The sequence below is a fragment of the Coloeus monedula genome, assembly GCF_965178545.1.
Source record: "Coloeus monedula genome assembly, chromosome: 2".
In the NCBI taxonomy this organism is placed as follows: domain Eukaryota; kingdom Metazoa; phylum Chordata; class Aves; order Passeriformes; family Corvidae; genus Coloeus; species Coloeus monedula.
Window position 1 is genome coordinate 35,924,541 of NC_138782.1, and position 23,872 is coordinate 35,948,412.

A 23,872-nucleotide genomic window follows, 5' to 3' on the forward strand; every position below is an offset into this window, starting at 1 on the left:
ATTGCCACAAATAATACCAATATAACATTATTGTACTACACACATGCTTATCAGACTATGCTCTGAAGATAAGGTATTATTAAACTGGAAAGTAAACACAGATGTCAGGAGTTTTAAATTAGACTTTAAAAATTGTCAAAATAGGAAGCTGAACAACAACAACAGTCAGTGGTAATAAACTATGATGCCATTTAGCTGAACAGCAGTGCAACACTGAGTATATGCACTACAACCACATACAGGGCGAAAAACAAAACCAGAAACACTTCAAGGAGAAAAACAAGCATAAAGGTTTGTATATTTATTTATTTTTATACCTCTGTGGTTCGCCAGATATATGGCATAAAAAGCTGGCAATGGCCAATTTTTCTGGCATTGCCTCAGGAGCCTGTAATACTGGTAGTAATTTCCTCGTAAGTGTAATATTAATCTGCCATGTAAATTTAGGATAAACAAATTTAGTCTGAACTGGGCAGATGCTATACAGCTGTTAATGCATCACTTTTCTGCTTCATACTATGCTGTTAGGGGCATAACCTTCGACAGGACTACTTTTTGCACAGGCAGGTAGCAACAGGACATGAGGGAATGGTTTTAAACTAAAAGGAGAGATATTTCCATTAAATGTTAGGAAGAAATTATTTACTGTGAGAGCGGTGAGACATTGGGAACAGGTTGCCCAGAGAAACTGTGGATGTCCCATCCCTGGAGGTGTTCAAAGCCAGACTGGATGGGGCTTTGAGCAACCTGAGATAGTGGAAGGTGTCCCTGCCCACAGCAGGGGGTTGGAACAAGATGATCTTTTAGGTGCCTTCCAACCCAAGCCATCCCGTGATTCTAGAGTGTATATTATATCACTTACATGCTGAGTTGGGACTGCAGATCTATTCTACCTAGTGACCATATCCTTAGCACTGATCTCCAGAGCTAAATGCTATTGATAAATCCCCACAGCATGTTCACATGCTGACTGGGCTAGATCACTAAATTCAAACTTAAACAGTTGCATCTCTGATTTCTTCAAAATTTCTCTACTTTTATATGTACTTCTATGAACAAGAATTTTTGCTCACCTTAGACAAAGTTGCCCAATAACCAGCTTTAACCATACCAAAAAATCAGTGATATTGTAGCAGGCAGCAAAGTAATTAGAAACCCCCTAAAATTTAAAAATATGTTTCATCTGTAATTGATACAAAGAAACAAGATGAAATACTCTGAAGGCTGGAAGGATACAAACCAGCAGCTGCAGAAAAGAGCTCACAATACCTCCTGAGGATCCCCAGATGCCAGGGGTGAGCAGAACACTGGTCAAGGATGTCAGGCTGGAGACCGAGGCACAGCATGCAGAAACCAGACAGGCTCTGAGACCCACAGGGAAAACCACAGAGCTTGCTGCCAGGTCTTACAGGGAGGGCCACTAAGGTGCTACTTCCCATACAGAATCAGGAGAGAGCAGCAGCAATACCCTCTGTTCTTCCTGTATCTCCTGACTATGAAGAAGAAAAGGGCACTCTCTGCTGCTGTTAGTCCAAACCATCTACTTGCTGACTAGGCTGTGTGTCTCTGCACACGAGACAGCTGCTAAGGGCACGTAGAACTCATAGCTCAGTCTCTTTAGTGTGGAAGACATAAACTTAAGTCTCTCCCTCTGTAACAGGGCTGGTTTTAATGACACTCAAGGAAATATAATTGTCTTTGAGGCTTCTATTCCTCTACCGAATTTAATCGAAACAGATCTACACATTCTAAAGCTATTAGAAAGTGAGTGACAGACAAATGAACATAGACTGCAAAACTCTTGTAAGCCCTGTTTTCATAGGCCAATAGGAAAACCAGACAAATCTGAAGGATATTTTAATATTTAATATATGTAAAACAGTATTTATCCATTCACATTCAGTTTTTATGGATACTGATATCAAGTATTCAAAAATCTCAGTCAGATCCACATCCCTCAAAACATCCTTATTTAATAATTGGGATTATTTTTAATTGTGTCTCACGGTGATAAATGTATGTAGGTTTCTTGCTTTCAACTTGTTCTGTGGAAGTGGGATTCAAAACTTCCAAATTGCTAGAAACAAAGCTCAGAGCAGATGATCTAAGTTTAAGCTTGGATGATATTATGACCAAGCAAAGAGCTACTGACACTAATCAAGTTTAAGTGATTGGACAATGCCAGTTTAAATCACTTCTTCAGACACCAGCTTCAGACTGTCCCTATTTCTCAAAAACTGAAGAAATGGAATTGTTAGTCCCATGGATAGCAATCTTGTATAACATAGCAGGAACAGAGCACAGGCCCATTAAATTAAATCTGTTTATCTGAATAAACCTGCAACTGACTTAGAAAAAAACCTGAAGTATCCAATATACCCCACAATGCATTTTTCCTTGTATAAACTCGGATTACACTATAGTCCTGCCCAGTCAACTCTCTGTGTTTAAGCATACTCCAGATTATAAAATACTGGGAAAAGGCATGCAAAATGGCCATACCTATTTTTTTTTGCATTCTTGTTTTCTGAAGATACACACGTACTTCTATCAAACTAAGTTATCATCAAAAATCAAAACACCTTAGGTATTGAATATTGATTATTCCAGTCCTAAAAATGACCCAATATTAAATATATAGCCTTTCTTACCTTTGCAATAATTACTTCTTTTTTCAAAATCTTCATAGCATAGTATTTGCCACTAGCCTTCTCTCGGACCAGGATAACTTTGCCAAACGTGCCTTTGCCCAGTAGTTTTAAGTAGTCAAAATCATTCATTGTCTAAAAGGTGCAAAGAACAAGGATTAGCAAGACATAGGTTATCCAGTTCCAACATATAACCAAATCCTATTATTGATAAAATAAGGATAGTTTAGAAAAATAGGCCCACTTCTATGATTAAGTTTGTAATCATAGAATTGTTTAGGTTGAGAAAGACCTTTGAAATCATCAAGCCCTGCAGTTAACCCAGCACTAACAAGTCTACTGCTAAAACATGTCCCTAAGTGCCACATGTCTTCTAAATACCTCCAGGGATGGTGCCTCCATCACTTACTTCCCTAGGCAGCCCGTTTCAATGCTTGACAACTCTTTCAATGGAGAAATGTTTCCTAATATCCACTCTAAAACTCCCCTGGAACTTTCTTTCATTTTATCACTTCTTACTGGGGAAAAGAGATCAGCCCCCCTCCTCTAGCTACACCCTCCCTTCAGGTAGTTAGAGAACAATAAGGTCCCCTCTGAGACCTCTTTCTCCAGGCTAAACATCCCCAGCTCCCTCAGCTGCTCCTCATAGGACTTTGCCCTAGACACTTCACCAGCTCTGTTACCCCTCTTTGGACACGCTACAGCATGGATCAGATGACTGAATATTTCCCCTTGGATTATGGGGGTTTCACTCTGCTCCCCCTCCCTGTCTTCCAGGTCAGGTGGGAGCTGTGTACCCAGACAACATTGGTCTTGCTACTGTAGACCGAGGCAAAGAAGACAGCTAACAGCTATCATTAAACCACCAGGACAAATCATTCAATAGCATTATTATTATAATTCTCTAAAGCCACCTGCACATACTTTTATTTTTACAAAGCACACACAGAACAAAGCCTTAGCCTATATCAGCATTTCAAGAATGCTCCACATCTAAGTTCATCAACTCCTGCACTGCCAGGCACACACAAGCATGGCTTATCAGTAGGTTCTGCATAACACCAACCACTGCACTGATGGCTTTTTTGAAACATACATGATCCTCACTGAAATATTGTCTTGTAAGACTCTACAGCAGCCTTTGCATTACAGGTAGACTTTTTAACATTTCAGTACAGATTACAATTACATGGTATTTATATTAATCAATCTGGCTCTGAAAAGGAGGAGGTGGGAAATTTTCATCTTTCATGTGATTCTATTACTGCCCTAGTTTTGCAGGTTAAACACAGTACATCCAAGAGCTGGTTCCATCAACAGACAAATCCAGTCTAGTAGGGTTACCAGCTCAGCTGGAGTGTGACACATGGTAAGAATATGACCAGATGATCTCAGATTGCAAAGCAGTATAGCCACCTTCCTGAGCTCAAAGTTTGAGTCAATAATCATCTTAGTTTTACAAGTTCATTTCACTGCCAGTTAGAAGCATCAATTCCATGGTCTATGCATTAGATGCAAAGATGAGGATGTAGAGGAAAAACAGAACAATACTGAGAGTGCAGTGACTGCACAGTTGCCTTGAATTGACAGCAGAATTTACTTGGCCAATCACTGTGTGCTTCTACAGCATATCTGTTGCTGTGCTGTGTTACTGGTTTGGCTGTAGCACCACAAAACCATTGAGTTTTGTGGTGCTGCCACAAAACCATTGAGCTTTGTGGTGCTGCAACCCAGGAGCCCAGAGAAAAGCAGTTAAAAATTCTGAAAGAAAACACACTCAGATATTCTTGTTATCATACTGTCCCGCAGTATCAATGACCTTTCTTCCTTTGTGAAAAGAACACTTCAAAACATTTTTAAAGAGTAATTATACTCTGAGTCTCAGTTCTGCTAAGTTAAATACTACATCTTGTTTTGTGAGAGAAAAAGATCATCCCTTATCTTTCATTTTCCTAGTGTCTCTTTCTATTACTAGTTGTGGCCTCAGGCAGTTTTGATGAATACTACTGTTCTGGATAAACTTCTACTTGTATTTTCCACAATGGAATTAGTACTTTCCTTATCTCTACCAGAAATACCTCTTAACACTGCCTACATATTTCACACACTTTCCAGATGTAGAGGTATTGGGCATATCCCTGGTGTGCAATAACAAACAGTGGCAGCAAAATATATTCGCTTGTGTGAAAGAACAAAGGGCAAAATTTCCTTCTGAAATTATTTATTCCTTTAAGCTCAAGTGCATGATACTATTACTGTGGATCTGAATTTGCTGTCGACAAACTGTGAAAGTAATTTAGGCAATTGTTCGCTCAGAGTCAGTCTGCGATCTGCAAAGAGGTAGAACTGAAGTTCCATCAACCACATCAGTGTGCAGTTCCTTAGCTTTTAAGTGTTCAACCTGCAACTTCAAAGCTGCAAAAGGTCTTCAACACTCTACTTAACACCTGGATACCTACCTGTTTCAAAGCTTTATTAAGGAGAAGATGCTTCTCATATATCAATTTTCTAGCTATATCAAGAGGAATTAAATCTTTTTCCCACGTAATTGTTGATTGGTATCTTCTAAGGAAACTAACCTTGATGCCCACACAAACATTTTGCAGTGACAGATCTTGTTTCGCTGCCCAAACCACCTCACATCAGGAGGAACAAAACTGCGTTTAGCCCAGCAAGAAATACACGTAACAGAGATTTCAAAGGCTTGGTATAGATTTTACCCACTTTACACAACTGAGTGTAAAGTTCAAGTTTACCACCAGACAAATCCTTTAAGAGTCAACTTTTCCAAAAACTAGTATAATGTGTGGTAACTCACAGTGCATAAGGTAGTATGTAAAGCTGAGATCCAATTCAATCAACTAAAGGTAAGACTTCTCAACTATCACCTTCATTACTTTGGAAAGTCAGGTTATCTACTCGATAGTTCTATGACAACCATCAAGGAGAAAACAATTGCCTTTGAGCAAAAGCACTGAATATTGACAAAAACCCATGAAAAACTAAAAATGCATTCAAAACACAATTCAGGCAGAAGATGAGTAATTCAGGGCAGAATCCTTCAGCCATAAGCTATCATGTTCCCTGACAAAGAGTGGCTGACAGCTTTATTGATAAAAAATACTGAGCTAGTGACTGTAACAACTTATCACTTCTAAGAGTCACAAATTTATGGGATCACAAGCAGCCTCAAAGGAGCAACTTCTCCCACACTTCTGATTTTCTCTAAGACACTGGAATTAGAGAGGGACCATCAGTCTGAATAAAACCAGGCCAGAAAAGCTGCCCTTTGCCCACACACAGAAGGAGGATCTTGGCTCAACTGATCACAGACATCGATTTGATGCTAAGGGCAGCAAGCCAGTCAAATTGAAAGACTGATTTGCCCAAAATTTGCTTACATAATGTTCAGCAAAGCAGTCATGAATCTAGATGCAAGCTCAGTGAAAACAAGTTAAAAATAGATGTATATTTATAAGAGAAAGGTAATAGGTTTGCAAGATTTTGAGCCATGGCTTAACAGCACATTATGGCGGTAGTGTTAGTTCTAAGAATAAAGTCTCCTGATGCTCTCATTCCTTAGAAGCTCAGCAGAAGGCTTAGAGATGATACGCAGTGCAGGGTAACTCAAAAAGTCTGCCAAAGAACACAAGACCTTGGGAGATAAAAACACAGATGCCATAGTTAGGGGTGTACTGAAAACTGGTGGAAAAATGGAAATACTTCCTAAACCTGAAGGAAGCTGGTAAGCAAGTTTGGAGGCTCCCATAAGATTGGATTCTTTCTCCTTCATGATTTTCCCTAGTTTTTTATTCCTACTGTACTCCAAGTTTTGAATCTTTTTCTTCATTACATTATTTCTAGGCTTCCTCTGAGAAATCTGTTCTTTATTCACCCTGCAACCTGCAAATCAAATTTGTAAACAAAGAAAAAGCAATGAAGCCACAGGAGACTGCACTAACCAAAAGTTATGACATCCAGACTTCTATAAAACCTTTTTACTCCCCTTTTGGAGTATCTGTTGACCATCTAAACACACCATCCCCTATGGATAATCTGTTCAAAAGAATACACCCTAACATAGGTATTGAAAATTCCTACCAAAGAAACTAACTTTTTTTTTTTTTTTTAATTCCTGATGTGCACAATGATTATACCACATGGAGTTTTCATCTGACTTCATCAGGGAAAAACTCTACTAAGAAGTAATAGTACAGCAAGAAATAAAAGCAGTTTGCTAAGAATTTCCAGTATTACAAATTTTAGTAATGTGTAAAACTTAAATTGCACGTTGACACCATTTTAAAAAATTGGGGAAAAGAAGAGGTGCTTCTGGTTCTTCCAGCTAATCTAACCAGGGACATAGCTGTCGTGTCTATTCAAATCAAGTTTCACATCCTAAAGGCTGTTTTCTTTTCACTACCTTTTCAGAGAAGAACAGGCCCAACTCCTCTCTGTCTTGTTTCTTAATCTGATTATGCTCTTCTACTCATATGTATACCATCTGGTGCATACACAAGCAAAATTCACTGGGCTTAGATGTTAAAACAGGTGACAAAACAAGCTTTTGTCAAAAAAGGACACATTGTGTAAAAATCCCTGAAAGGAAAGAAATCCAATGCAAAAAACAAAAAAAAGCAATAAAAATGCATTAAGTCATTTTAACGGAAATGGTTCTGATTACATTAACAACTATGAAATCTTAAATAACAGCTTTTCAGAAACATTTCTACAAAACAGAAACAGTTTTAAAAAGACCTATTTTTCACAATTTCAATTAAGATGGAGGCAGTGGCAATTCATCATAACGGTCACTTAATATTTTTTATTCCAAAATCTTCTGAGCACCTTTCACTAAAGTCTTCCAACAGTTAGAAATCTGTAGCGGGATAGTGGGATTCTGAGTTTTGGCTCTATTGTTTTTATTATTTTTTCTTTTTTTAACTTTATTACCTTTTTATTTATCTCTTTTTTTCCCCTAGTTTTGTTATTCTTCTCTACTATTAGGTGTTGAATATCACCATTTTTCATTTCATCTTTGTTTTGTAGATTTCGCTTTTGGCTTGTTGCCAAAGCCATTAAATATTCTGTAGCACTGCCCATACACTGTCCCAGCATATTATTTCAGCATTTCTTAAAGCACAAATGGCAAGAGAGAAACAAAATAGATCCTCCTCCTCCTGTTCCCACAACCCCTTTTGTTGTATGGGAAAACACCCTTCACTTTGAACTAGGAGAGCACATTCCAGATAAACTACTTGTATCAGACAGCACTAATTCTGACACCTTGAAAATGAGTGTTGTTATGCAGTGGTTTTATACTCCACTACGAGGATACACAGGCTTGGAACAGTGCTCAGATCTTTAATAGAGCAAACCCAAATCCCTTCCACATAATGGTGCTGCCTCTCACAAGGCTGACACATCTTAAACACTGCCTCTGTCTTGCTGTCACTTATCATATTTTACCCTGGAGCACAGTCATTAAATATCCATGCCACCAGGCTAAAAGTTCAACGTCAGTCTGACAATTATACGTTCAGAGTATTGTTACAGCTCTATATAATTGATTTTACCTTTTTCTATAGCAGACAAAGGTTAGAAATTTGCATACAATGAAACTAATAAAAGAACTCTGTTTGGACTGCAAACTCAAGTTCTCAAAAATTAGGATATGATAGAACTAAAGATACCTATGACACCTTTGTTACATTCTTAAGGGTATAGTTATCAGCCCTGATTTTTCTACGTTTCTTACTTTATGTAGTGCAACATACAAAACATGCTCTATTAGTAAATAGATAAATGTTCACCATTTCTTGTACTGTTTGTCACTCAAAGGCATTCAGTTACATGAGCTATAAGACTGTTTTGCTTTGTCAGGAGACTTAGTTTTCTACAGGCTTCACTCCTAGCTAGAAATAGTGAAGCCAGTCCCGTGTAAACTGGTTATTATTTTTCATGCAATTTCAGTGCATTTCTTGAGTCATGTCAACTCTGTAAATGAGAGACGTCAGTTTGAATGATCCATTCTTCAAGAGTAGTCTATCCAGGACAAAATGGAGACACATAAGCAAACTTTGAATGGCATCATGTCTTTAAAACATTCTCTTAGCTGTGTGTTTAACCTGTTGACTCTGGAGATGCAACCACAGGTATGTTATAGCCAACAATGCACTTGTTCCTACTTACACCAAAAGCTGTAAAGGACTGCAGAAAAATAAAATGTTGTTTTCTCTTACTTCATTGAAAACTAAAGCAAACTTATTTCCCAAGTTAGCAAAAAACAAGGTCATTAAAAGCCAGATCCTGCTAGCCTTTCTCATGCAAATTACCTAATTTGTACTGGGTATTATTTACATGAGAAAAGGGGCAAATGTACTTGTCCAAAGAAAATATTTTATTACCATACTTCTAAAACAGTAAACAAAAAAAAAAAAAAAAAAAGGATTAAATAATAGTCAAACAAGAAGCAGAATGTTCGTATGTGCCTGAATGGTTGAACTTTGTTTTTTAGAAGTGCTGTATCAGATAGCATAAGAAATAAACAAAACTAGACCAGTTTGGCTTTATTGAAATAAAACAAAAAAGTACTTTGATGCTTATAATACACTGAAATTTATGTTGAAATACTCTTCCCTGCATATTACTTTACCCAACTAGACCATTCTACAAAAGTTATTTACATATGAGCCCTGCCAGTTATTTTTTAAGGTCATTACCTTTCTTTTATGATGGGTTGTTGAAGCATCCATCTCTTCTTCTCCTATATTGTCTATCTGAGAAGTTGGACTACAGTTCATCCTCTCCTCTTCTTGCCTCTGAAGTCTGTCTGCTACAGCCTGGATTGCTTCTGTCCATTCTTCCCTATCATGAACAAGCCAACATCTCTATTAGACACTCATACATTACATAGTTCATAAGGTTTTTCACACATGCTACATTGCTTCAATGTTCAATTCTCATGTTACACAGCAGAAGACTCATATTAATTAATCACTTCCATTTCCTTCCAAATTCTGCATTTTGTTAAAGTGGTGAAGTTGACCAGAAAGGATCACACTATGTGGGTAATTTCAAGAATTAGCAGTTTCTGATTCTCTAAGTACTTTACTAGTGGAAACTTGAAAGCTCTTGTTCTGGGTATAATACACCTGAGAGCACAGGATATCATCTCTTATGCAATGCTATCTCATAATAACTTGCTATCTTAAGACACTTTTTGGTATTCCCCCTCTCTTCAAGACATTTTCACAGCAAAAAAAAAAAGATTTCTTAAACCATATCACGTGTTCAACTCTTTGTCTGTCTCTTCTTAAAGCTCAGCTTACAGACTTTTTCTCAAAGTTCTCTCAAAAAAGGTCCTCAAAGATAACTGAATTCCTACAAGCATCCTAAAAACCTGTGGCTGCACTGAGGGGCAGGCCCAGGTGATGGTTTCTGTGGAGGGACAAGCAGGGCCAGCTGAGCAGCACAGACACACCAGGCTGCCCTTAAGCAGGCCACAGACCCACACCAAGCACAGCACCTGCAGCCTTTTGCTCAGCCAGCAAGGGATACGGGATATTATCGTGGTATTTATCACTGAATGCAGTGCAAGGTACTAAACTGCACAAAAGAAGGACAGGGTGGAGACAGTACCAAGGTAGATGAAAAAAAACCTCTACGTGAAACAACAGAAAAAGCAAAGTTGTTGCTTATTTACTGATACAAAAAATGATAGCCAGATCATAGTACTAGTCTCAAAAGGATAGATGTCCACAGTGGGAAGATTCAGAGCATCTAATCATAGAGAATGGAAAATTTGAGTGCATTATCCCGTATCTCCTACGTGCATTAAAGAAGTTTTTGGTACATTAAAAAAGTTAATTCTTAAGAGCTTGTGAATGTTTACTGAAACAAGAAAAACTAATAAGCCAACATAAAATAAATTAAAATAATCATGCTGCTTTCTGTGCCAAAAGAAAGGAGCACATTAGGAGGAGTAAGACAGGAAGGCTGGAAATATTTCAATCCAGGCTTTAGATGTTCAAAATTTAACACTTCAGAGACATATCATGACATAGTTTTGGCTTATTTGAACACACTTATCCCACCTACTCGCAGGCAACTCTTACACTAGTTATGAGCTCAGATAACATTTTACAGAAGCTGACTTAAAAATCTTTAAGTAACTGCTCACATGTGCTCAGAATGTCACAGTTCCAAGTGCTGATTGCTGTGCTGGCCCAGCAGAGACTGCTGAGGCTTCTGTGCAAGGATCACAAAAAGGAAAACAAGAATGAAACCCTCACCGTTCCTCTGGAGTGTCTACGTGGAACGTCCTCTCTATGACAGTGGTCCACTGAAGACATCTGATAATGAATGTGTTCGGCTTTGGTCGCTCTGTTTTCATTAGCTGACATTCTAGAGAAATACATGACATTGCCTTTTTTATACGTTGCCAGTTAATGGGTGAAGAGCAAATAAAATTACTTAAAGGAAATACATTCAGCTTATGTATCCCCATTCAGGATCTATTCAGCACACAAGGAAGTACAGAACAGCAGTACAAACGTGGGCTTGAACAAAAGGTAGCAGGTAATAACCATAAAGTGAAGAAAGCAGTCAGAAGAACTGATGAAACTTGTATTGTTGTCCATATAAAGAGTGCCATCTCCATTTGTTAACTCAGTCTGTGTTACGAGGGAAAGAAGAGTATTAGATCCTGGATTGCTATAGCATGCCAAGGAAACAGCAGTAGCCACTGGCATATTTTTCCATCTGCACCCAGCAGGAGGAATATGACATTTTCCCTTCAGTGGTAAGCATGTCAAAATTACTGATAGTACTGTCACTTTAGGGTAAGATTTATTGTAAAATACCCTAGCTAAGAAAATTCAGATTTTGAAATTAGTCTGATTATTAAATATAGAACAACTCCACACACACCCCCAGTGGGGCTGCCCCAGGAAATCATCTAATTCTCTTTGTGCCCCAGGGCAGAATCAGGTCTACCTATGCTATTTCTCCTAAGTATTTCTCTACACTCCTTCTAAAATCCCCCAAAAGTACTAATTTCAAAACCCCTGTAAGCAAACTATTCTATCCAACTATAAAGAAATTAATTATTTTTATAGCTGGAAGATTTTTCCTAGGATTTAATGCAACTGTTCCTATAATTTCAGCACACTGTTTCTTGTCCTTTTGACTAAATTACTTCATCTTTTCAGCAGCTGACCCTTTTAGACATTTGAACACTGTTTTATCTCCCTTCAGTCTTCTCTAAGTCAATTCAATCAATCTGTCCTCACCAGTAGTGATTCCAGATCCAAGATCTTCTTTGTTCCACAATTCTAGACATATTATAGACCACCTATCACTCCTCTGTTGTAAGACTACAACCCTGGCGATTCAGGCAATGGTTCGATGTTGCTGTGTATTAGCTCTACGATGCAGGATACTGCACTAAGCACCACAGCTGCAAAACTCTCTGACAAACTAGAACTCCTTATTCATGCAAATATATTTAAACATTTTTGAGAAGCTAAGGTTACTCTGTCAAAAATGTTACTTGTTTTCCTGCAGCTACCACAACGTAGACACAAACCATCACATCTCATGTCTGGAATATTATCACTTGTTCAAAGCTGATCCAGATCAAATGTGTGCATGTGAGCTAAAATGATTCATCAGGTTCACAAATCAATCAATAATGATATGGAAAATGAATTCCTGTTCACCTACAATCTGCTGTAACTTCTTTTTGATATAGCTACCACCTACCACTTGACCCACACCTTTTACTTATGGAGCTTACTATTCTTTATTCCAGTTAATGTCAACGCTTTACAAAAGTCATATGACATGTACCACTTAACAAGGCATGCTTTTCTTTCACAGAAATAAATTATTTTGGCTTGACATATTTTCTCTTCACAAATTCAGGATCCTGAAACCTCAACTATCATCCACTGCAATTTTTTAATTTGAAAAAACAAAGAAGAGTGGAAGTAGGTATGCCTGTCAATAGTATTCTTTTCTGCAGCTTAGCAGAACATCTCAGAAGCTTGACAGACACAGGTATGAGAAAGAGGAGTAAATGCTGTCCTATGCACATGTGTATTCCTTGATGAACAAACTTATATGTTCCCCATACATATATAAATTATTATGTAAGTCAGACTGCTCACTTGTCAAGGAGATGCCATTCCTTTTAACAAACATTTCATAAAAAAAGAGAAACAGTAGTTCACCCTCATTGCTTATACACACTCTGCTAGGTTTTGGATGGAATGAGAGCCATCCTCAACACATGGAAGAAAGATCTACAGCAGGATGGATGCAGGAAGAGGGAATTTAACACAAAAGCTGGAAGAGAAACAAGGAGGACAGAAGCATGATGAAGTAGAGCTGCTGAGGGTACCTAACCAGGGCTGTAGCTGGGTGCAATTACTCATGAGATCAAAGAAACCCCTGTCTTCGGGGGTATGGTTGAAGTCCAGCTATGATCAGAGTAACACTGAAGGCAGGGTTAACAGGCTTTTTTTTTAACCTCCTCAGCTGTAGTTCCAAGGAATGTGTGGGGCTACCTTCCCAAGAGAAGAGACTAGAAGCATTGTCTGCTCTAAGATTATCTCATCTTACTCCTAACAAAACCATCCTCTCATCTTTAATCCTATCACACTTCAATCATGAAGGCTGAAATTTTCTTTACTGGGTGTCTGCCTAAAGCTGCACACTGCTGGAAAATGCTGCTTTTTGGAGATGAGACTTAAAACTTGGCAAATCAAGACCTTTGATATCCTTTTAGTATTCCTGTGAAAATGTAAGGCATCTGGCCACACTACATGTGGGAGGGATAAGAGTGCAGTGGGAGGAGGGTAAAAATTACAATAACAATTACTAAAGCATAAAATCATTGAAAATCTATGCATTGAGTATAATCCAGAGGCTACAGCTACCTCCTGCCTCTCCACATGCTAAATTCAAAGCATTTCACTTATATTCATAATGCTTTACCCTCTTCCTCAGACAGTATGAAAAAGAAACTACCTCACTGAGGCAAAATCCAATGTAGAAAGATGGCATACAGCAAGTTGTTTACAGGAGAGCTGTTAGGAACAAAAGACTAGGGAATAAAGGGAGAAAAGTGGAAATAGGACAGGAAAAAGACTGGAACCTATGTGAGAAAGAAAAGCATGGGAATAGCTAGAGTACAGCTAAACTAGAGTACCTAGTTTAGAGGAAGGAAGGTGAAAAAAAGCTGCCAGGGAAAAAAGAGAGGTGACTGTGTTAGGACAATCTGAAGGAAAAAAGGTACAGAGACAAACCTGCAGAAAAATCTGTACCAACCAAAAAGCACATCCTCTCCAGTGCCTGTGATGGAACTGAAGATTTTGAATTCCACCACTTCTCTTTGCATACATTTAACTTGGATTATTTATGTTTTCCAACTCACGTATGAAAAAATGGAACTAATAGAATTACACATGCCTATGTCCAAATGCTATGTATAATATGGCCTTCACCTATATGTATATAAAATATACTATATAAAGTATAATAAATATATACATAGGTATGTACATTAGGTAAATCTGTATCTAATACACTACTTATATTGCATTTTTTCAGTCAGTCCTCAAAGTGATTACTGAACAAGAACAAAACATATGGATGCATATACTAAGCTTTGTAGCTACAAAAAAAACCCCATTTGTTCTGAGTTTTCATTACAGATTATTAGATCAATTAAAGGTAATAAAAAGCACCTTAAGAATTGAAAATGGTTCTGAAAACATAAGAAAAACCCCAAATAACCCCCAAAAATGCCATTTCACTGTCACTGGAGGATATTATTGAAAAATAAAATTTAGCAAAACTTAATTAGCTTTGGTAATATTCTGCTACAAGTGGCTAAAGACTTGATTCCCTCATGGAAGGTTACAATTTAATACATTTGTATCCGTCCCTTATGAAGCAAAAAGGATTTCAGAAAGGAGTGGAGGACCACTGTATTCTCAAAAGAGGTGTACTACCCATCCTTCTCAAGTAGATAAAAATAATTGAAGTCTGCTGATATTTAGTAGCCCCACATGTTTCATGTGCTGCTGTATACAAATGTATGGGATAAACAGTATTCCTGCCATGACTGCAACATGAATAAAAATTTCTCTGTGAATATCTTTCACCTAAGACTAGGGGGAAAAAAAAATCTATTAAGATGAATAAGTGCTGTAATACACAGTTACTGCTAATTACCAAAATATTTTTCTACTAATTAGTAGAAAAACCATAGTAGTTTGAGACAAGAGTGAATAGTTTGGAAAATACAAAAGCACAGAAGAAAGAGTGAAACTGGCTACTGAGAGCTGGCTCCGAATGCTCGAGTGATAGTTGGGTCATTACCAAGAGTAGAGAACATTCTACCATAATGTCTTCAAGTTTGCTACTATACATAAACATATGTAATTAAAGGACTGAATCTCAACTCAAAACAGTTGGAAGTCTAAATTATCATTCAAAAAGATGAGTAAGCCAGTAAACAGACAGACTCAACTTTGTGTTCTTGTATGCTAGCCATCTACAACTTGGAATTACACATTTTATTCCTAAAGCTTTCTGCCTTTCTGGGATGCAACATCGGTCATGAGAATTTTTCCTTTAATATTAGAGGGGAGGAAAAACCTTGGGGGAGAACACTTGTTCAAAGCAGCAAAATACAGAAACAGTAACAGAGAATGACAACTCTGTTCCAACAAGTGCTTAGCACTCCTTTGGCCATTTTTGGATGTGAAAAAAAATGTGAAAAAAATTAAAAGAGTATAAAGAAATGCAATGGATGTTTCTCAATTACTGAAATTCTCTTTTCAAAATACAAAACAAAACAAAGTCAGGTACATACCAGAGGTTAACTTTTGTCTCCATATCGACAACCAACTTGACAATTCTAAAATGTTAGACAGACTATCTTTTTCAAATAACTGCTACTGTCTAAATTAAGTAGTTATGCTAGTTAAACTCTCCTGAGCAACTCTAACTACAAACTGTATTTCAAAACGTTCTGTTTACTTTACACCATTCTGAACCACAGATGACAAAGTTTGCTTGAAGCTGTAATTACTCTGCAAAGCTGGGAAGCCAATTAGAGGGCCTGAAACCTGCCAGTTCCAAAAAAAAAAAAAAAAAGCACAGATCATCTGTTCAGATTTTATTAAAAAGTTTAAAGTTTGAATTCTATAACTTTAACCGTATAATCACCAGCACTCTTTTCCTAAATGCAGTCATTCAGCATAAAAAAAACCCAGAAAGAACACTAATACCATTTTATTATTCCATATATGAAAGGTTTCAACTTCAGCAGAATGTGTTGATATGGCTAGACAAGAATACTAAACATTCAAGCAGCCATAAAAAATTGTACTAAAAAATGAACAGAAGGTTGCATATCTGAGAAATTATTTCTAATACAGACAATACAGACTGAGTTTTAGCACAGAGGATAACTTCCCGTGATTATCAAATTATATCAAAAAAAACAGTATCAAGCCACTGCTTGCATTATTTATAATGTATGCACTTTTAAACATATAGGGAGAGTGTTGTCTTTACACAGATCTGTATCTCTCTATGTATCTATCTATTTGCATAATAATTTAACCTTGATTTCTTGCTTTTCCCTTGGTCTTTCCTTTACAAGATAAACATTTTTGTCCCAACCTTTGCCTATTTAATTGCTAATCTAATTTTTCTTTCTCATGTCAAAACTTAATGAACACACTCCTTACAAATACCTTTTCCTGTTGTTGCTACTCTGCACTCCAAATTCACACTTCTCTGATGACCTTTTTTGTTAGACAAGTAGTAGACAACTAGCAGAACTAATACACCATTTTCATAACACAGAGACAGATACAGATATTTTTGCTCATATAAACATGAAAATCCATTAATTTTACATATAGTGACAAACATAGGTGTGTACCTACGCACACCCTTAGCTTGGTCCCCTTTTGATTCTCCCACTTGTTTACGCACTCCCTATGGGAAATCTGCTTCTTTGAGGCTTTCCAAAAGGCTTTGTTCTTTCTTACTACATCTTATCTATGGGGAGTATCACCCTAAAATTAAATGTGGTCCCATAGAGGCTTATGTGAACAATTCAGTATCTCTTCTTTGATCCAGACAAAGACAGGTTTACCCTAAAAATGCTATTCCCAAAACTGTTCATAACAGATCATTTTTGTCCATTGTCCTCTTGATCACATCACTCTTTTCTTGGCATTTCCCATTTCTTACCCAGCTCTATCACATCAACTATTGGAAGCTTTTCAACATGGTCTGTCCCCACAGCCTACTCTCATCCTTTTTATCATTTTTTATTCAGTATCAAAATGCCACCCATCCCTTTACTCTTACAATTTCATCACCAGTTCTCTAAAACATTTCTAATTTCTCTCTGTTTGTCATACTACTTCTCTTTAAAATCCTCCTTAAAACTCTCCTTCACCATGCCTTAAAAAACAGGCGGGAGGGAAGGAGGGAGGAAGAAAAGGGAGATGAGAGTAAAAATCTAACCTTGACAATGGATTAGTTGTTGATGTGCTGAGACCATTGCCTGTACTACAGGCTAATACTGTCTCATTGTTTTCTCATACTCCCCCCATCTGTTTGCATCCATCTGCTGTCACTTGTTTTATATTTGGAATTTTAGTATTTTGGAGCAGGGACTGACTTTTTGTTCTGTATGGGTAAAAATCCCACTTCTGTGGGGCTTGGCTCATGACAAGTACTTAGATGTGCTTTGATAATATTACAACATACATGACAAAAAACCCCTTAATTATATTCCTTGAAGCTGTAAATGATCAAACTTAATGCACTTCATCTTGCTGCAAAGTCTTTTATTTCCAATACTTCAAAAAGTACCAAAGTAGCATCCATGTCTTCCTGTCATTACAACTAGTTTCCCATTTGCCCCTTCATGCAAAAGGGAGAATGGAAATAGGAGATTTCTGCATGGGTTTTGCCTGGGCTTTACTTTGTTTTCATGGAAGATAGTAAAATTATACATCCTTCTCTGTCTTTCATGCAAACACCCCAATTTTATTTAAGCAACTGGGTATATCACACCAGCATAAAAACTTTCAGGCCTGGGTATGAACTTCTAAGTCAAAGGACAGAATACCAACTATACCACCTAGAAACCATTCACAAAGCAATTTTAAAGTCTCCCAAACATTTCTCCATTCAACGCAGATGGAAATATTTCCTATACACATTAGATTTGAGTTTGAATTTCCATACATGTATTTGCAAATGGAGTATATGACACATAAAATGACTTTTTCTCTCCACAAGTATTTTCAACATTGAAAGAACATCTCTTATTCAATTCTACTACTATTACTTTGGAATCAAATTCACACTGTAATTATAAGTACAGTTATATCTTATCTCTGGGTTCATGTCATCCAGTATTGTTACAAATTTTCTACAATGGAATTAAATCTCATTGAAAAGTTATTTTTGGAGTTGCACACAAGGTCATGTCTAATGCAAAAGTATTTTGATACATAAATTAATCTCACTTAAAACAGACATACATATTTTCCTACCCATTTCATTGAAGAATGTCTTCAAAATTCCCTAACATTATTCCCCCAAAACTTTTCAATCTTCATGTTCTGAGGATTTTTAAATCCCAAAAATAATAAAAACTTGTCTCTGGCCCACTGAAAAGTTAAGACTAGGGAAAAGATTCTCCATTTAGAATAGCCAAGCTTCTTGACAATCACTTCTGCAAAGAAAATTAAAATAAAGTTTATAAAAGATTGCCTTCTCATAATAACTAAAATTGCTTTATCTTTTTAAAGACAAGAAAAAGGGTAGCTGTACCAGAGTGCTTAGAAAGCACTATCTTTCAAGATAGGAAAAAAGTTCCAGGTGACATCATTTTTGGCCAAAGCTCAAAGGATACTGTGAAGGGATACAGCTCTTCCCAATTATTCCCCATGTAAAGATCAAAATGAAGGCAAAGGGCCAATTCTTAGAGATACTTCATCCCAAATGTGCTGTGTGATTACCTACACACTCACTGTGCATGTGAGAAGTTGAGGTTTTTTTAATCAGTGCAGTCACAAATCTTCCTTAAGTAGAACTGAAGTAGAATTCTTCTCCACTCTGCTTCCCCAAACAATGATGACAATCAAAGACCAAAGTGGTTTACATAAAGCAGCATTTATTCCACTTACACAACAGTGGACCAGCTGAAAACAGCATTGTAAGGCCATGTTGGGTTATTTTTGAGGGAGTGGGGGTGCACTGAGGAAATGCATCCTGTTACCCAGAGTATTGGTTTTGCTCTCAAAGAAGCATAATGGAGTTGTAAAAGACAGGACATTTTTATCAGGCCTTTGCCTGTACAGAGAAGTCATACCAACTGAATCCAAAATTATTTTTAAACTGGTTCTGACTGCATAAATGCCTAAGCAAAAGCAATTTAAATTAACATATTTTATTTTGCAGTTGAAGTGGGCTAGGAATGCACACCCACTCAGTTACCGTGACTCAGTCAATCAAGAGTATCTGTACAAGCTACAGCAGTTTGATTACTTGCAACTGCTCCTCTCTACCTGGAAAGAGCTGAACTGATTTTGAACCAGACAATTCCAGTAAGCTCACACCTCTGAATTTACGCCTAAAAACCAGTATCACCCGGTTTTAAGTTTTCACAATGAACTTCCCACCCATGTAATTACACCGCCTCCATTTATCTTCAAGTGCACAGTAAGATACCACGGCACAGCTTTTTGTGAGTCTCGGTGTCAGGGCATGAGCATTAAGGGACTAACAGCCTGCTTCAAATACACAGCTCTCACAACTTCCATTTAAAAGAAGGTGGTTCTGTTAGGTGTAAAATAAGCTGGCCCCACAGGAGAGGAGCCAGTGATTCCTACACACTATTCATTGTCACCAAATCTGGCTGATTTGTTCACCCTGCAACCTTGCAGCAGCTCCAAGATGCAGTGCAAGGTGCCCATGGCTGCCTTCCCTGTGCACCCAAAGTTACGAGAGTAGTGGCCACAAGGGGGTAAACTCCATTCAGGACACCAAAGGACAGCCTGTGTCCTTCCCCAGGGCTCAGCTCCACCCAGCCCCACTCTGTCACACCTTCACTCAACTGTGTTTCATCTTCAGTGCTCAAAGGAAGAGAGATCCCTCATCTCCATTTCAGGCCCACATGGCTCCCCTGCATTTTGGGCACCTGGCAATGGACTGAAGCATATTGTGTGCTGCCTCAGTCTCTCCAAGTGAAGTCTACCTGTTTACACACACACTTCCAAATGCCTTCCCCCTACATTTTCTCCCAAAACACCCCAAGGAAAAGGGATGGCCTCTGAACACTCCATTCTATGACAAAACACCACTCAATGAGAAAGGCTCTATTAGCAAAGACATCTTTATCACTGGAAGCACTTCTAGCAGTATGTAAAATAACTTCATTCTCTCCAGCCTTCTTGTCATTCCCAATGGAGTTCACAGATGGCAAAAGACCAGGGAAAGAGAAATGCTCAGGTGCGGAACTTTGAAGTTATCTTGGAAGGAATCAGGGAGCCACACTAGGGGAAATGATACTATGCCTGGGAAAGAGCTTTACTTCTGCAAAAGTAAAGCTGATGTCACAGAAGTGGAAGGCAGGGGACACTGGTGGGAAAATATCTACATAATGGAAGTAGCTACCTTGACAGAGGTGCTTATAAAAGTTTTAAACTACACAACAAGTATCATACAAAGTAGAATTGTGCAAACTTTCCAGTGTTTAACTCCAACAGTACTATGAAAATAATACCACAGCCTTGGCCTTCTCTGCTTAAATAACAAATTGCAAGCAAGAGCCAAAGATGTCTATCATTTGGAGAGCAAAAAGTAGACTGAGACCACACTCTCACTTTACAGATAGCTACAAAGATTACATGAAGATAGGACTGTAAAGACATATCTTTAAGTCCCTGCCAACCTAATCAAGATGGTATTAACAGTGATCTCACACTCCATCTGCCTGGCTAGTAATTTATGAAAAATGTACTTCACTATTACAGGAAAAATATGTTGCGCTGCTTGTGGCCACAAACCTACTGCAGCAGCTCAGGAACTCTTGGATCAGAGGCCATGAGACCAGTTCTTGACATTTACCAGGTACTTCCCATGAGATGTGATTCATTCATATAGCAATTTTGTTTGTTTATTTACCCTACTGATGATCTCATCTTCAGACAGATAAAATAGCTGATAAAAAAACTTACAGTCCCTTGCAATTTAGAGTACACTACCACCCTGGTTTGCTTTTTATCCTGTGAATCTACACAGGCACCCCACTTAATTTCATGAGATTCTCTTGATGAGTGATACATCGTCCTATTCTTGCACTGATCAGCCAACATTTCTGATATTACGCCTTTTCCTGTCAGAAAAACGAAAAAGTCATCTTGCTTATCAAAACTGTATTTTTTCAATTAATATTGCATGCTTGTTCCTTTAGCTTACACAGCCTAAGAACCAGACCTATAGGACTTGCTAGTTGCAGAAAGGAATGGGTTTTTTTGGTGGGGAGTGGTAGGGGTGGTGATGGAGATGGTGTTATTTTGGAAAACAATGTGAAATCTTTCAATTTCCATCAAGGCAAAATTCAGGGACAGCATTCTAGTATCAGAATTACGTAACATAACCTCTGGGTACCAAAAAACTCCCAGCCAAAACCAGTACCAACACACTGGATTTAATTGCTAATTATGTATTTCTTTGCTTGGCAGAACTACCATGTCGATTGCCCTTCTAGTTTCTGCAGCAAGGGGAGACAGAATATGCAACAAAGTACATGGTAAAGCAGGACAAAGAAGTATTTCTAGAAATTGTCTTTCTGCTGCGAACTGGGGGAAAAGTATCTAGAAAAATACTGCCTGATAAAGAAGAGCAAGAATATGCAGAGCAACAACAAAGGAATAAATAATGGCCTACGATTTTGTCAATTCCTACTCATATGAACAACTTAAAGACATTGCTGCTTTTATGCTGAATACCAACAAGGCAAAATAAGCCTCTAATACTACTAGAAGGTTTGCACAATCAATATAATTTCCTATTGCAATCAGAATATGCAAAGGTTTCGTCTTCTAGCTGCGAAATGATACATGGGCTTGGAGCACAAGATTATTTTCTTACCAAATAAAATACACAAATTACTTTGTATACATAAAGGCTGAGTCAGTCTCAGGTACAATTTTATCAAAAAATAGGAAAATTCAGTCTCAGTAGCATTTGTTCCAACTTCAGCAATGAAGATGAAGGGAACCCTTTCCCTAAGCATAAATACTCTTGTGGCTCCTATACTCTATAAAACTAAACATTGCAAAACTTATTGTACTGCAGTACACATTAACACAATTTTGAAAGACACTGGGTAAATTCTCCAGTGTTCCTCTGAAAGTTTCTAGCTGTGATGTTTGCAACTCATACTTGGATTTTTTGCCCCCTCAATTTTGCTCCTCAAATACTTTCATTTTCTGGAGTGTTCAGAAACACTCACCAATCTCACTCTGACAGATCAAAAACCCTACAAATTTGTTTTTTAGAAACATTCTTGGAAAACACACAATCTTCACTTTATCCAACAGATACACACTTTGTTAATATATGCAAATTGTCTGATTGCTTGAAATTACTCATTAACCAGGCTGGAGAGCTGATTACCTGATTATCCAAGAGAAAAATAACTTAGCATGATTTTGTGTCATTTGACGGTCTAGATAATTTTCTAATTAATTTGAGTTTTCAAGTGAATTCAGAGATACTACTGAAAAACAGAGAAGAGGTCAGTGATCTGAATAAAGGTAAACTTTCCAGGAATTTTCTTCTTACAGCAATCATTTGTCAAATGTCCTCGTTATTTACAGACACTTCAGACACACACACACACAAAAAATGAGAACTTAGACTTCCAAAAAACATTCAAAAACCAACGTATGGTTCTTCCATGCTACTGTAAATACATCATGTAGAGCTGGATGTAAGATTAGTGGTGCATTAGTACGGCACATGACGTTAAACTTGCACTGTTACCAATAAATTCTGAATTATACACGAAGAAATATGTAGCAGATAATCTGTCAGTATGCTGAGAGAATAATAAATACTGGAAATACATACTTGCCACTGAAAAGTTGTTGAGTGGATATGGCAGATCCACATCCTGGGGCTTCTCCTTATAGCCTATGAAAGAGCCATCTGTCTTTAGCAGGAAGTATCTTGGCCGCCAGTTTTTTATATATTCTCCTAAAGGAGAAGAAAAAAAAAAGTTCATTAGCACTGTACAAAAAACCCCAAACTTGAATATTAAAAAATGTATCATATTATCAGTATCAAACATTAATTATACCAAAATCTTTTCAGATGTTTTCAATTTGCAGAGAAAACCCTAATTCCATCCTAAAGACGGGAAAATTAAATTGCAGTGGTAAGCCTGGACTGTACAATGATGCCTCTGGAATAAGAAGCTACAAGTATGGTATATATAATTCTACATTTTATCATACTATACTTTTCAAATATCCTACATGCTTACACCATAAACAATTCAAATTTTTTTTTCAGGAAAAAAAACAACTCTAAAGCTTGACTTTTAATAACCAAACGAAATCTAAACTACTACAAGGTAGAACAGTTCCCCTGCTGAGCAAACCAGAAGTGATTAATTTCTTCAAAACATACACTAAGCAAATACAAGGAAATTGGGGGTAATGGAAAAACCTATGCAGAATATGCTTTAAAAATATAACTGAAAGCAAAAGGAATAAACAAGAAAAAGTAGAAGCCAATTACATTGTAAGAGGTAAGTCCACCAATAAATCTACTGTGCCACCTTCCCCCTACCCCAGCCTGAGCAAGAGATTCTCCAATCTATGAGGAATTTAGGACCAGAAACATACAGAATACACAACCTCCTAATTAATGGCACTTATTTGCTATTAAGGGTGGAAAATTTCCTCAGTACAATGCCACACCAGAATCTCAGCAACAATTTCATCTTTAGAGTGCAATTACTCAATTCGGTACAGGCTAGTTTAGATTTGCCCAACTTCCCTCATCTTTGATTTCTATAAATTCTGCAGAGTAAATAATGACTATTACTAAAACTTTATTTAAAGTCACTGCTTCATCATTATAGAAGTGACTATTTTCAGAAA

General features: G+C 37.5%; 1 protein-coding gene across 2 annotated transcripts in view; it reads right to left on the reverse strand.

Moving 5' to 3' along the window:
- Positions 1-23,872, reverse strand: part of AKT3 (AKT serine/threonine kinase 3) — a 150,422-nt gene that overhangs the window by 47,464 nt on the left and 79,086 nt on the right. For both annotated transcript variants that reach the window (XM_082302505.1, XM_082302506.1), the window contains exons 3-6: positions 22,836-22,961; positions 10,943-11,054; positions 9,371-9,515; positions 2,652-2,783 (exon numbers count right to left, since the gene is read on the reverse strand). In XM_082302505.1, the coding sequence (XP_082158631.1) occupies positions 2,652-2,783; positions 9,371-9,515; positions 10,943-11,054; positions 22,836-22,961 (515 nt within the window). The remainder of the gene's footprint in view (positions 1-2,651; positions 2,784-9,370; positions 9,516-10,942; positions 11,055-22,835; positions 22,962-23,872) is intronic.